General features: G+C 46.4%; 1 protein-coding gene across 1 annotated transcript in view; it reads right to left on the bottom strand.

Moving 5' to 3' along the window:
- The window catches only part of CAPN13 (calpain 13), a 42,676-nt gene extending 27,786 nt beyond the window's left edge, over positions 1–14,890 (bottom strand). The window contains exons 1-3 of the mRNA XM_059835729.1: positions 14,654–14,890; positions 3,908–3,977; positions 2,926–3,044 (exon numbers count right to left, since the gene is read on the bottom strand). Of these exons, the coding sequence (XP_059691712.1) occupies positions 2,926–3,044; positions 3,908–3,977; positions 14,654–14,890 (426 nt within the window). The remainder of the gene's footprint in view (positions 1–2,925; positions 3,045–3,907; positions 3,978–14,653) is intronic.
- Between the last annotated feature and the right edge of the window lie 264 nt (positions 14,891–15,154).

Below are 15,154 nucleotides of genomic sequence, written 5' to 3'. Positions count from 1 at the left end.
CATGGACAGTGTAGTGACTAAAGACTGTTTTGAGGTGTTATCCATCTCCTTGATGGATGAGGAGGATGCAGGCGGTCTCTCCAGCATGCAGACAGAGCAGGTGTTTCTCCAGCTGATCCAGCTGATGAAACCTTTCAAGGGAGAAGATAGGGAAAGAGATCTGTGGGGATGAACTAAAGGAGCCATTTCCAGAGTCATTAGCAGATTAATGTAGCTTAGCATGATTCGCAGCCATAAGAGGCCAAGCTCTTACTTGCAGTAATGCTAAGGACTCCAGTGGAAGTATGCCAACAATAGATTTAGTCTAGCATGATTTTACTTCAACCGCTTTGGTCAATGAAAAACCCCAAAATGAGCTGTTCTTTTAGAAAAGCACAAGACCAGATCTGCCCAGCAGCAAAGCAGCTTACAGTCTGCTAAGCCGAAAGCAGGTTTGATCCTACTTACGTTCTGCCTCGCCCCAGCCTCTCACTTCCTACATTAGTGGTGGCAGGAGGTGGCAGGGTTGGACTCTCCGAACTGAGTGGTTTGAGTCTTCTTCTTGACTTTGGCAGGTTAGAGGAAAAGCCTGCCACTGGCTGTCCTCTGCCCAAAAGAGATACAGGCAAAAGGACAGTCCTTTTGGTCACTTGATGTGCCCTCCTGTCACCAGAAAACACCTGGCAGCAGGTCTGTATGGAGAAAATGTGTGACATCCAGCCACATCTCCGCGTGGTGCTTCCTGTGCAAACACAACAGGTAAACAAGGAGAACAATATGGAACTGGCTGTGGGGAATAATGCAGTCCAAACCCATTAGTGACATTGTTCCAAAGCAAAGTTCCTTGGCCATCTTTGGTAAGAAGCTAAAGCTTGGAGGCCTTCTGAACGCAGCACTGTATTTTTCTCCAGCTGGATAAAGAGAGCTGCTTTGTCCTGACTGCCACAGACTTTCAGATCGTGGACTCATCTGAGCTCACAATGACAGGAAAAGCCATAGTGGGAATGCAAAACCTCATGGAAAGTCCTAGGATGCTCTGGGAGTGCAAGAGTGGTAAAGGAGAAGCCATTCTCCCCCATATGCCTTCAGAGAAGGCCAATGCCTTCACTTTTTGGCTTGAGAGTCTGGCTTCATGAAATTTCTTTATACCCTCAGGATGTAAAGTACTGCAGTTGGGAATGTGACAGTAAATGAAACAAAGAATCCCTCTTTAGGCAGGCTGCAAAGAGGGAAGTTCTTCACTTCCACATTTGTGGTGAGCCTTTTAGATCAGGACTTTATTTTCCTGGCCTTAGAAGAAGAGGAAAAAGAAATGGACAGCTGCAAGATGACAGCAACACACCTACGGTGCTGTTGGTCAGAGGGGGTTATTTTGCCTCCTTTTTTCCCCTCTCTTGACAGGCATCAGAGTTTCTGTGGCAGAGAAAGTGACTCCTATACAAACACGGAACTAACTTAATTCCTGGTGAAATAACGTCATTGTCATTATTCCCTAGCTAAAAGCATTCACCCATCTTAACTACAGCTGATGAAGTGCTTAACACCCTTAACTCTTGCAGCTGAACAGCCAGTGTTGCGTAGGAAGACTGGAGCAGCCCTTTGTATTCCTGAGAGGCAATGTGCTCCAGATCCAAAAAGGTGAAAAAAAGTTATAAGCTAAAATTTTTATATTAGCATATGATATGCCTTGTTTGCGATTCTTCACTGAACTGAGGACTGGTGGCTTAGCCTGTGGATGGCAGTAAAATATCTTTGATGGAATAATTGAAAGGCATTGCCGAGAAGCATTTCCATTCAGAGTAGCTTTCTCAGGGGTTTATTGCTCAAGGAAAGCCAGAAACAGTTGCATTGATTTGCAGATGAGATGACAGGGAAAACATTTTCAAATACTGTAAGGTATTTATACTGCTTAAGATTTAAGGATTGCTCCTAACTAATCTTTTCAAAGCTCTCATGAAAGACAATCTAGCTTGCATCCTTTTAATGTGTTTTAAGCGGACTGGTGTCCCTTCAGCTGGTTTATCTCATACAGCGCACCTCTGCATGCTGGAAATGGGCCAAGATAGAAACATCTGGTATTCTGAGGAGCAAAGGAACAGAGCAAAATTTAGACTGCCTGCGAGATAATCCTCCTGGTGCTGCTCCACGAGAGCTCCAGGAGGTCAAAGAAGTCTCAGTGCCAGAGCTCTTCGCTTGCTACTGAGCTGTGTATAACAAAACAGATTTGTGAAAAAAGGGGGATGATGGATGGCCAAATATATACCGATTCTCTCTACAGCCAGTTTAGCTTCTGGACCTTAATGGTACTGCAAGTGTTTCTAATCCCACAAGATATTTGGTCGACTCGGACACAAGCAAGCAGGGCCTGCCAGTTACTATCCCAGTCATCCTCCTGAGAGATTCAGAGAATTTCAAGAGTTGGTAGAAAGTAAGATTTACTAAAAAGCCCTGCTCCTCTCTCCGAAATAAATCTGTTTTCAAAATACCAAAAGCCTGTTCCTCTGATCTGTCTCCAAGGATTTGTAATTGCAAGCCGTTTCCATGAGCTAAAAGGGCAAGGTGAAGTATATGGGGAAATAGAAAATGAGTCTAAATAGATAAAGAACACAGATGCGCTGACAGCCATACAAACTGTCCAAATCAAAGCAGGCACCAGAATGCCATCTAAAATATATATATACACAAATCCATCTGAACAACTGGTATCTGTACCCCTGGAGTCATACTTTTCAGAAAAGGGCTTCAAATTCCCTGAAGTGTGATTGCACCACCTGGAGTACAAGGAACCATTAGAAAATTTGGGATTTTCTGCAAAATTCTAACCTGGGCTTCAGAACTGAAGAACCAAAGCATCAAAGGATGTCAACATGTGGGACTGCAGTTTGGACCCCTATATAATCCAACCAGCCAAGCCCGAGCAGTATCAATACAACAGAGAATACATACGCGGAAATGAAAAATCCCAGCATAATCGTCCTGGAATCCTTGGTCCTTTGGTAAAACATTTTCCAAAAATTGCTTCTGCATTGTCAGGGAGCCCAGGGCAGCCAGCAGCCAGCAGTCACCTCAAGGGAGGGAGGAAACCAGTGCATTCAGTCAGTTACTCACTGTTGTGGACTGTAACTCACTCTTTAGGAGAGTGGACTTCAACATCTAAGAACCAGCTTGTTAAAAGAAACCAACATTCTTCTGTCTCCCTTCTCTCCCCCAAAATGCAGAAACACTACCCAGTATTCACCAGCAATGCCCCCTGGGAACCCTGATGCCACCCAGCCATCCTTTTCTACTTTTATGCTCCTCCTATCTTTTGTGGTCATGTTGAACCTTGCAGTCTAGAGCATTGTTGAGGAAATCTTCAAACCTCTCAGTGGAATGAGAAATGGGAAGACATTTCTCTCTATATGGGAGCAGAGCTGCTCCCAAAGACAAGCATGGTTATGGGCCAGGAGAAAAAGGTGGAACCGATACAGGGTGCAGACACGTGTCTGGGTAAGTATCAGAGAAGATGGACAGAAATATCCATAGAAAAGAAAACACTGAGAGTCACCACATGGAGACAGGGTGAAAATAAAATTCAGTCTTACACATGCTGGAGCTGTGCCTGCTTGCTCCAGAGCTGTGTTTGACCCTTGCACTTGAAGCACCTGCCTGATCTCAGTCAGACCTCCCTTTCTATGCTTGTCCTTATAGAAAGAGAGGGCAGGTGCTACATATAAGTAACAGGGATTAGACCAGCTGCGTTTGGGAATCCTGTTAAATATCTGCAGTAAGTTGCGTGTGAACTTGCGTGAGTCTGGATTGACCTGCACTAATTGTTTACTGCAGCTACCATGGTCCACGTCTTCCCACCAAGCGCTCGGAACATAGCAAAGAAATCACAGGTTATTGCTTTGCGCCAATCTTTTCCCAAAGAGGAATATGACCTTACCTATTTCTCCTTGCATGATATCAAACCTGCTAACTCCATCCATGATCAAATAAGGATTTCTCTGAAGTTCCTGGAAGAAAGAAAATGCAAAGAGGAGTGTGGGTACCCAGCCTTTGCCAACAGTGTGTTCCTGCCCCTCGAAGACCTTTGCTTGCCTACCTTTTCCACAGCTGAAAATGTTCTCTTGAGCCCTGATGTTTTGTTGCCTGCCACCAACAAAATGAGAGGAGCTACTCAGGCATCTCTTCGTTAGTCTGCTCAAGTCCTCATCCTCTAGGGATGGGGACTTGCGGTTGGGTGCTCACTGAGTTTTCGTTCGGGTTTCTCTAATGTGACCAACACCTTTCGGAGACAGCTCGGAGCCTGCCTGCGAAATCGTGCAGTTTCCTGGGGGCAGGAGGGCAGAGACACAGAGGTTTCCAAGCAGAGTGGAGCAGAATCTGAACTTCAGCTCAGCACTGGGTCTGAGAATGTTTTACTCTCTAAGCCTTTCCTGTTTCCATGCAGGACTAATACAGATCAGCCTGGGCTGCTTTTCATCACTTCTGGGGAGGAAGCTATAGAAAGAGGGCTTAATCTCTGGCTGCAAAATCCTACAGGCCTGGCTGACTTATTTTAATTCATGGAGAATTTTCCTTGCATTCCTTGAGAGTCTTGCTTGGGCAGTGAAGGGGAAATACTTCAGAGCTTGGCCTTGCACACAGAAATGTGAACTATTCTCCCACCTGTGTCTGCTACTGGCCTGGGATATCCGAGTGCTCGGGTAGGAATGGCCCGAGCATCCCCTGGGAGTAACCCTTGGCGCATCCCAATTGGGAAAGGCTCTGTTTTGAAAGAGCAATCAGCCTTAAATAGGAAAGTCACTGCGCACGTAAGAAAATGAAGAGATAAAAGGGAGAAAAAACATCTGAGTAAGAAAAAGAATAGAGCAGCCCTTCCTTAAGCAGGTCCTGGCATTTCTTCCCCCCAATTGATTTGACATGCTGCACAAAATTGAGACCAGCGCACAACGTGACTCGTAACTGGCACGGTTGCGTGAGCTCAGCATTAGCAAACACTGTCAGTTTTCTGAAATGGCTTCACGGTGATCAAACTCCTCTAAGAAGTTTCCCTGTCAGGACAAGATGCAACGCAACATTGCTGCTCCAGGCTGGCGGACAGCTCATTCTCCCACAGCACTGCTGACACCGGGGAAAGCAGCCTGGGTACACATCTTCCTTGACAGATGCTTTGATGCAGCCATCCTCACCTATCCCAGGACTTTGCGATAAGAGATTTACCCATAGCATGGGTAAATGGGAGCAGGCCTAAGAAGTGGCGGTCTTGGCCACAGCGGTTGGTCACCATACAGCAAAGCAGCAGTCTCAGCCCTTCTCTCTTCCCCCTACATCTGTCCTAGCTTTATCTTCTCCCTGCCTCTATTTCCCAGTCAGCAGTTTGCCTCCCTCACCTGGGTGAACTCAAAACCTCCCACATGCAGGAAAGAGTAACTTGCAAGACAAGTCTCTGAACTTGACCCGTGCCCTTGTGCGTGTCTGACTTGTCAACAGTCATCCCAGAAAACCAACAGCGTAAAGGAAAGGGTATTTTTTTCCCCTATCATTTCTGAGGCTGTTGAAATCTTAGTTGCCCCAGGCAGGGTGGCTGGGCTCTGATGGATGTGCTACAGTGCATAGCTGCCGTGGGGGTAACCACCATATAGAAACACGAGCCTGAAACTAATGGGAAGGCAGCTGCGTCTCTTACAGGATTCCTGAGGAAAGGCTGATGATCTGCTCTGTGCTGGGACGATGAAGCTTTTAAGTGCACTGTGGATCCTGCTAGCCTGTTACGGAGACCGGCTGAAAAGTCAACCCACTAGATGCCTCAGCAGATGCCCTATTGCCCACCAAGGCATTCAACTCCCCAGTAAGCAAACAGGGATGAGTTGAGTCATTAAGCATGTTCCTTGTTGAGAGAAACCAGTAATTTTGTCTAAAACCGAAAAGACATGATCTGAAGTCAGCCCCAGCCAACATGCCTTGCCTGTGCATACAGATGATTTTGTGGCTCTCAGAGAGAACAAAAGCTGAAGTCAAACACTCTCACTGCAATCCCCACCCACAACACACTAAGCTCTGCTTCCAATGGCGTGTAGTCCCCACAGACTTAGGGTGCAATAACTGGAAAGCAACACAGAGCGTGTGACTAGCCATGGAAAAGGGGCTCCTCAGCAGCTGTCCCTCTGCAGAAACCACGCAGCAAATGCAAGATGAATTCCCGCTGAGCTGACACCGGTGCTGCTGGCTGAAACAGCAGCCGTTCTCCTTGCTGCATGCACTGTGGTCAGAAATGGCATGGCAGATTTTAACAAGAGGTTTGCGTTTCTGAGTGTAGCCACCTCTCCGTGGGCTTGAGGAAAAGAGGCAGCATGGGCACGCTTCAAAAGGATGCGGTGCACAGGGCACTGGCTCTTTGCGCAGCGTTGGGTGTGAGCCAAGGGAAGGCAGGGGACAAAGAGAAGCTGAAGCAAAGGCAGGAGTTGTGGGGAATTGCAAGACCAGATACTCAGAAGAGCTCTGGAAGAGTATGACCCCTGAAGTCAGTGGTGGAATGGCTGTTCCCTTGAAGGATGCTCTGTGGAGCCTGAACTAAGCGCAGAGGGTTTCTGAAAGAGCTTGGAGAGGATGTAATTGTGATGGGTGCAGTGTTTTGGAAATCTGGGCCTTCTCAACTGGAAGGAAAGGAAATCTCCAATTAGCTCCTCTTCCTTCAAAGGCAAGCATACAGCAGTCGTAAAACGCCAGAAACTATCATTTATTATTGCTAAACAGCTACGCACATAGTTACCGCTACAAAAAACGTGCAAGCCTCACCATTTGTGAGTGTTTAAATTGCATCACAAATAGAGAAACTACAGATTTAAATATGTCTGTCCAGAAGCAGTGCCCTGTTTCACTGAGAAATTATGATGAGGCTTTGTGGCATCTTCCTCAAGACTTTTCAGTTTTAGCTGGAGGGGAAAAGAAGTGGGAGCTTAAGGAGGCACGTGGTCTCTTCTCAGAGTATCTACGAGTCCGGCAGTGAAGGCAACCATATGGGCTGCAAGTCAGGCGCTCTGCCTGAACTCATACCCCCAGGACAAAGCTATCATCACTCGCTTTCCTTGGCTCGCTGAAGATTTCATTATGTATTCAAAATAAAAGAGAAATTCAAGTTCAAACCAGTTCATCCTCTAGAGAATAGCCTTACCACAGAAGTACTGCTTATCCAAAGGGCAAGATGGAAAAATAATTTGAGAGGTGGAAGGAGAGTGCCCTGTACATGCGTTTGTCTCTAAATTTCTTTTTATAATTGCTCAGCATTTTTATGGAAGAGCAAGTCTCCAGAAGAAGCTGGGGGTCAGTAGCATAGATGTAGGCCATATGCAGACGTATGTAAAGAACTCAGTCAGACATTTTTGTGGAAAGTTGGAAGACTGAGGTGGGATTTCACGGGCAGTGCAAGCCAGTCTGACTGCAGGCTGCTGCTCAGTACGGTGGTCTGGCCGCAGACGCTTTTCCACAGACTTCCCTGCTGACCCAGCATGATCCTGAGTGCAGGCACAAGGCTGCGGAGGGTTAAGAGGCAGGAGATGACTCTTTGCAGAGCCACCTCCCAATCAGTTCACCTTAACCATACAGTAAAATTCCAGTTCCACTTCTGTTCCTGCCACAGCACCACATCTTTCCCTTTGGCTGTACTTGTGTTGCTCCCTCCTGCTCCAGCTTCACCTTCCTGACACATCCCACCATCGTGAGCCACAGTGCTCCCTGCTCAACACACACCAATTAAGAAAAATTAAAAGGCTGCTACTGATTGAAAGCTAAACTCTGTTCTCAGCTGGACAAGTCCTAATTCAGCATCACAATTGTGCCTGTAATCTTCTGGGTTAAGAAGCAAAGGTGGTATTGCAGTTCTCAGGTCTGAGGGCATTGCCTAGCCACGTTCTGAGGAGGGCTCAGGCACACCGCTGTCATACATCCCATAACCGCAGGAAACCTCCACAGGATAGCTAACACAGAAATAAGGCAGTTGGAGTAATGAGGTAGGGCAGAACAAAAGACGAGCTGCCCTGGGTCACACTGAAGGTCTGCCTGTTGCAATGACTTATCTCCGACAGCTTGGAGAGGAGCAGGGTAACCGAGCAAGCCGAAAGCAATGCTCCTCCCGCATACATCCTCCCACTCTCCATCACTTGGGAGCTAAAGGACTTCCCAGGCTGGAGGCTCTATCCACAGGTTTGTGTTTATTAGACCTCGTGGGAATCAGGAATCTGCTTCCTTGAATCTGCCTAATCTTTTTCTTTTTAAAACTCATATTCTGCTTTTCTTTGACATTCTCTTAGACAGGAAAAAACAGGCTAATCTCAAGGGGTTTGCTCGCACCACCAGAACTCAATTCCCTGCTTTACAGCAGAATAGCTCAATTCCTAATTGCCTGTTTTCAACACAAATGCCTCAGTTGCTTAAAAAACCCCCTCCTCTGCTCCAGCTCTCTCTCTTGCAATGGAGGAATGAGGGCCTCAGACTCTGCACAGGCTGGGACCCCACAAGTAAAGTCATGCTGGAGGACAGACTGGTGTCCAACAACCAGCGGAAACAGAAACCAGCTCAGATTTTACCTGCAACCCATTTGCTTTGTGCGGCTCGGTGCTAAAAACCAATGACAACCGCCAACAAAGGAGGGAAACGAAAAGGATGTAGACAAGAGAGGTAGCCCTGTCTACCCTGAGCCCTTGACAGGCAGTTCCCTTAGAGGTCTTGAAACCTCCCACTCATACCATTCAGTACAAGGTAAAGTTTTCAAAGTGGCACGGTGTTATCAACTATTCCCCTGTGGCCACCACAGCCACATAATCCTGCTAGCTGACTCCCCAGCCTGAGAAACAGGGAAGCGGGTGAGTCAACAGACCATCATTGGAGCGCTGCTTTCCCCTCAACCCGGGATGTGTGCATTCCCCCTCCCTGCAACCAGTCCTTTCCAAAAGCAACAGAGCCCAGAGATACTAAGCAAATAAACCCTCCTCATCTAAAACCCGTGCAGAAAGACAGATGTAATAAATGGTGATGCGCTGCAGCTTCCTCAGCCCAAATATGTGAACTCTGAAGTTGAGGTCAGATGCAATCAGCTGAGTAGGCAAGGGCTGAGACAATGGCAGCCTGGAAATGCTGCTCCCGTTCAATTACGCTGATTGCACACGCACGCTCAAAAAGGAGGTGAATTGATTTTGATTTTCATCAGGGAGGAATACTGAACGGGATCCAAGGGCCTTGTGGCCTCTGGGATATGCTGCAGCTGTGAACTCTACCATGAGCAGCTGGCGGGCGGCTTTGGCTCGTGCCAGAGAATGGCCCGACGGTGACAGACCTGCAGGTACTACAGGACAGCGCTATCCCTCATCACCGCACAGTTCTCACAACTTGCCTTATTAAAGCAGCTCATCTGACAAGCCACATTTCTTTTTCCTTTTTTTTTTTTTTTGGTACGTTTTGCCTTCATTTGTCCCCTGTGCTATTAGAGCTAAGTTTTTAGGTTAACTTCAAACTGTTGTCTGATTCCTTGCCTTAATAAAAATCTATCTTTTTCTCCCCTCCAGCTACAGACAGGCCAAGGCTGATGCAGTAGGAACTCCAGCTCAGCTTATCTGTCTTGAAAGATCCTAACTTCCAAATTTTTTTTTTAAAGGGCCCATTTTGGTTTAGTCAGTTCCTGGGATCAGAATTCCTTAACATTGATGTTACTTCCTGGAAATCTCTGGGAATTAAATAAAATGCCAATAAACAAATACCAATCACTCAAAGCAGTGTAGAACGGTGATAGGCACTCTGTTGCTGAAAGGAGGTTACATTTGCTTTGGCAAGGGACAGAGAAAGAGAGGAAAAAAAATGTGAGCAAGCCCTTTTGCAAAATTACTGAATCAAATAACGAATCACTTTTTCCAGCAAACAAGATGTATCGTTTTCCCCAATGCTTTTTAAATGCTAAGTGCAGTAGCACGGTTCCCTGAGTCTCTGCTAAGGGAACAAGGTATATCCCTTGCTCAAGTTCATGCTAAAGCAGCCTCTTTCTGTGGCTTCCATCCAAGAAGTTCTTTTGGACTCGACTCTACACCAGACACATGAGACAAATACCCAAGGAGTCCATGCCCTGATGCTAAGAACAGACTGCGATGATGCAAAGGAAACCCACGTCAGCTATTTCAGGCAGTCCTTTCACCACGCACCCTCCTACAAGTCACAGCAGAGGCACTTAGGGATTTCTCTCACGCTGACCCTCAAACCTCCACTGGCCATCTTGCAGCTTTTCCCTCTCTTCTGGTTGCCCCCCATGCAAGTCACAGCCTACGTTGAACAGGGCATGGACCCTTCTACACCAGCTCTTGCTCAGCAATCCCTCACCTCATAAGGTAGCTACAGGGTCCCCAAGAGATGAAGGGTGAGCAGCTGCAGGAGCAGTAGTCTGTGACCTTGAAGTCTCTTCAGAAAAACCTTCAGCAGCTTCACCCTCTGCCCATTTTAGCCTTATAAAGCATAAGCACCGAAGATCAGGGACTATCCTTAACCAAGTTTATAACAGGCACCATATCAAGCATCGTATTGGACTGCCCCTGGTGCAGGGCCAATGCACTGCTGCATATGTAGTAATCTCTATCCCCTTACTTAGTGTGTTTGAAAATATAACCAAAGTTAGGAAAAAGAAAGCACTCAGAATTCAGCACCACCACAATTCACATCGTCTGGATCATCCTAATTGAGTTTCTTTTTGCATCTGTATAGTATTATGCAGTATGATCAGAACAGAGTGAAATCTTTAGCTAAAACATTAATTGATTAAAAACATGTATTCAGCAACAGCAAACCATTTTATGACTTCCTCTATTCTGCTCAATTGCTTGTGTGAAGGAAAAGCACCAAACAGTGAAAGAATGTGTTCTGAACATTTTTTAAAGAAGCATCTCAGTTTTTAAAATCTGACATAACTCTTCAAGGAGAATTTCCCTTTGAAGGATCTTCAGAAAAACCCAGCTATGGAAAATGCGTTGTTCAGTCTAAAATAGAAGTCTTTTCTATTTGTCCAAACTGTGGGTGAACCAAAAGACCAATTAATTGCAGAGCTCCTGCTGTATCTGATACCCCCAGCCCCACCTCTAGTAACGCTTCAAGAACCGCATGAAAAATCTCTGTTACAAATTGCACACGTTTCAATGGACTTAGGCTGAGGGCCTGGGGATGAAAACACAGCCTGGAGCAGTTCCCATCTGATGGGAAACTGCAACTGCTGCAGAGTTAAGAAAAGTGACATTTCAAATGTCGTCTTGGTGCTCCTCATCCACCTTCCCCTTCACAGACTCCCATTTTAAATCAGCCCACTTTAAAGTCAGTTGTTTCTGACTGTCACCATTGACTCTTGCTGTCTGAAAAATCAAGCTGTTTTCTTGCTACTTTATACATTACCCCCAGATGTGAAGACTCCAAATTCTGCATGTAACTGGCAATTCTCTTGACAACGTACAACGTAAAATAGAAGGAGCATGTTGCTCAGCTGCTCAATTGAATCTGGAACAATGAGAGCAATTATAATTGCTATCCACCACTTAAATAAGCAGATACTATATGAATCAGAAAGTGGAGGCTAAGAGATTATTAGGACCAAGATGCCAGTTTTGTCACAGGTACATTTCCAGCCAAATTTCTTTACGTCAGAGGGAGCTAATGGTGGAGGCTGAGAAAAAATATAGACATAGATTAAATTGGCCATGTTCTGTCAGCAGGATGCAACTACATTCACCCTCTGGGAGACGTATTCAGATAAGAAACAGTCTCCTTTGGGGAAATTATAGGTATCCCTTTGCCAAGTAGTTTAGGTAGCTTAAACACCTGGGATCATGTATCCTTAGAGTTAGCATTGCAATGACTTAAGAACAAAGAGTTTATGAACATTTCTGCACGGTGAAAGGTGCCCAACTGAAAAACCTCAGGAATGGGGCACTTTAACTCCTAACACTGCAGCATTCCTTCTTCCTCCCTGGGGACCAAATCCCAAAGGCAACTGGACACAGCACTGGCCTTTCAGGATATTTGCAACGCAAATACAGTTGTATTTATTTCCTGACCCTTGGCTTAAAACATCTGCAGCTCTATAAATGAAAAGCCACCACTGCTATTTAGCAACTTCTTCTGCCCCTGCTTCATTCTGCCAGGAGATGGAGGAGATGCTTTGATGTCGCCACAACACAGTATGGGTGTTGTGGTGACGTTTGAGAACTTCTGGTTGGGTTCCCCAGGCAGCTGGTGCCATTGCCTTTCATCTTGTATCAGCAGTACGAAGCCTGGCTGGTCGGGAAATGGCTGCAGGTAGAAATTTTGGTCAAACCAAGAAAAAAAAAATTTAAAATGGAGCCTTCCTCAGCACTGATGTCCTGGGTTTCTGTTCCAGATGAGCCAGTTGAGTCAGCAGTCTCAACATTTGGCCCTTGATTACATTGTAGAAGAGCAGCTGGTGATGTTGCCTTAACCTCTATAATAGAAGAAAAGGCTTTTCACTGTGTGTCGTGAACCCTGGGCCATGAGTGTATGCTTTAATTTTTCACTGGAGAGCTCTGGAAAAGCCAATGACTTTTCACCCCACTCCTTCCTGAAAAAAGTCTGGAAAATTGTTGAATGCGATTGGTTTTGGTCAATTTGGTGGGGTGATGCTGGAAACTGTGTAGTGATTGCTGAAAAAAAAAAAAAACTTCAAAAGGGAAGTGCTGGGAAGGAGAGGACCTCCGTGAATTTTTGAAACCAATTTCACAAAAACTTTCATTCCTCAGCTTAATCTTCATAGGTACAGCAAAATGGAAGGGAATTCTCCAACACCTGCCTCATCTGACAAACTTCAAGCATTAGCAGCAGCAGGTTCTGCTTTTGGCAAGGTACGTCAGTCCCTTTGGACATGAAATAACTCTTAAGATATTTGAGTAGGATAGATGTTCATCCCACACTGCGGTGCCTCAAAATTAGTGGTATTTGGGTTTCTAAGTCGGTTTCTATGCTTTTGAAATCCGACGCTTCTCTGCTGCTCCCCAATGGCAAAACCACCAGGTTGGTTAGTACTTAACAGAACTGTATCATAACATTTTATTCCAGTTTATTCATCTTTAAAATGCCCTTGAGAGTCCTTTCTAATATCTGTGTTTGTCTCGTGTGAGTCTAATCCTTAGTTATTGTATCCTTGTGTTTCTCAGTCTGGAAATGGTGGCAACTAACTCCTCTCCTTTGCATTTTTTAGTTCTTTTCTACTATAACCCCTACTTCAAGAGTGATTATCCCTACCTGCTACAAATCTGTAAGCAGAGTGCTGGTGTAAAAAGCACAGCATCAGCTGTATTCTCACTGGACCCGGATTTGAAGAAAGGCTGCCTGAGGAGAAGCCCAGATGTTCAGCCAGCAGTAGGAGCTGCTTCTGCAGAGGAGAATGATCCCTTCATAGCAGCTCCACAGAAGACACCCAGACATCTGCACCCAGCACCTCCACACCTAGCAAGCCATGTGATAAAGTGTTGACACCGATTGGAAGTGCGGGTACCTCTGCAGACACAGTTTCTCTGACACTTTCAGGCCCTGCTGCAGCAGTGGGTAGTGAGAAGTTCAAGCCTCAAGCCCCATCCCTATCACCACAACACTGCAGCCACAGTCGTGGTGGTGTCCAGGCTGCAGCTTCTGCTCCAGCTGATACTTCACCACATCACATTCCTTTTACACCAGGGCTGGGGCTTCTCAGCTCTCCCTTGGGGCATCCACATTCAGCAGCTGTGCATGCTCCCTGGGATAGCCTGCTTCCCTTCTGTGAGCCATGGCTTTCAACGTCCATGCTGGCAGCTGCCTCTGCTGCTGGTATGCCAAGGCCACCATGCTGCCAAGCTCCAACATACCCTCATTGCCCTACTTGCATCTACTATCCAAATAAATCTTTTCCAGTTGTCTCATCCCGTCTCTACAGTCTCACAGTTACTGTCTCTACACCCCAGGGGGTTGCCTGCAGGGAGATGACCTGGTTTCCTCCAGCCCAGGGAAGCCAAAGGCCCCAGGCACTAGCGGTGTGCTCAGCAAAACCCAGCAAAAGGGCAGCGCGTGGCTAATCCAGTAGCTGCACCAGCAGCAAATGGTACACAGCAGTGCTATACAGCGCAGTCTGACTGTAGAAAGATTCCCTAAATTAGGTCCTAGGATAAAAAAGCTGAGTATGTGATTCCACCTCCGAATTTAAACCTCCATATGCCAGATGATGACAACTGCCTGTTAAACTGCAGCTGGGAATCAGCAGACAAACGTACTTCATCTCATACCTTGTTCCAATTACTTTAAAATAGGTATCGCTGAGTCAGCGGCTTGGATTACAGAAATCAGAGATCTTTAGTAGAATGTGACAGCTTTTCAGGTTTGCACAGTCCTCTAGAAGCAGATCAAAGTAGGAACACTAGTTCTAGTCAGGTTCAAAGGTGGAAACAAACGTCCTACAAAAATGTACCCAATGAAATCATTAATGTTACAGAGCTTATCTTCCCTCCACACATCCCACAGAAAGGATCCCTTCTTGCAGTGTTGTGCTCCCAGTGTTCCCCTTGGGGTCTACTTCCCTGCTTAGCACAGATCTCCTTCCCCAAGGTGAAGGCCTTTAGCCCTTGTCCACCAGCACTCCCATTCAGCAGCAGGGCTATGAAACGCCCTGGCTGGCATAACTCACAGTTGGCCTCTTCCATTGTATTCGCCGCAGCTTATCCTCTGGGAGCAGGTTGGGACCAACGGAGCTGACGTGAGCAGGGAACATGGCATCCTCAAAAAGCAGTCCTTCGCTCAGACACAAGGCTCGCAGACGGTTGAAGTCTTGGTTATTAAATTTCTTCAGGTTCTGGAGGCTTCCCGTTGCCCCCGTTGTTTGCCAGCCCTGTCCCGATGTCAGAGCAGAGCTGGGGGCGAGCATTGTGCCCCTTTCCTGTGAAGGAGAGACATGGACTGCCATTAGTTTCCCGATCCGAAGTGGTGCCTTCGGAGTCCATGGGAAAGCAAACACCTCCTTGCCCCCCCGCCAAGAGGATTCTGGAGCAGCAGCTTGCAAAGCTGAGGGCAGTCACAGTGACAAAATCCTTATTAGCTGGAAATGCCTGGGGAAAGAGTAGTCGTCAAATCCCGACTGGTTTATCTTAAACCAGTGTTGTCACTGCTACAAATTCAATTTTGAGTCTTC

This window comes from Gavia stellata, chromosome 2 (assembly GCF_030936135.1).
Source record: "Gavia stellata isolate bGavSte3 chromosome 2, bGavSte3.hap2, whole genome shotgun sequence".
Lineage (NCBI taxonomy): Eukaryota > Metazoa > Chordata > Aves > Gaviiformes > Gaviidae > Gavia > Gavia stellata.
The sequence above is the reverse complement of the archived record's forward strand: the minus strand, read 5'-3'. Positions and strand labels throughout refer to the sequence as shown.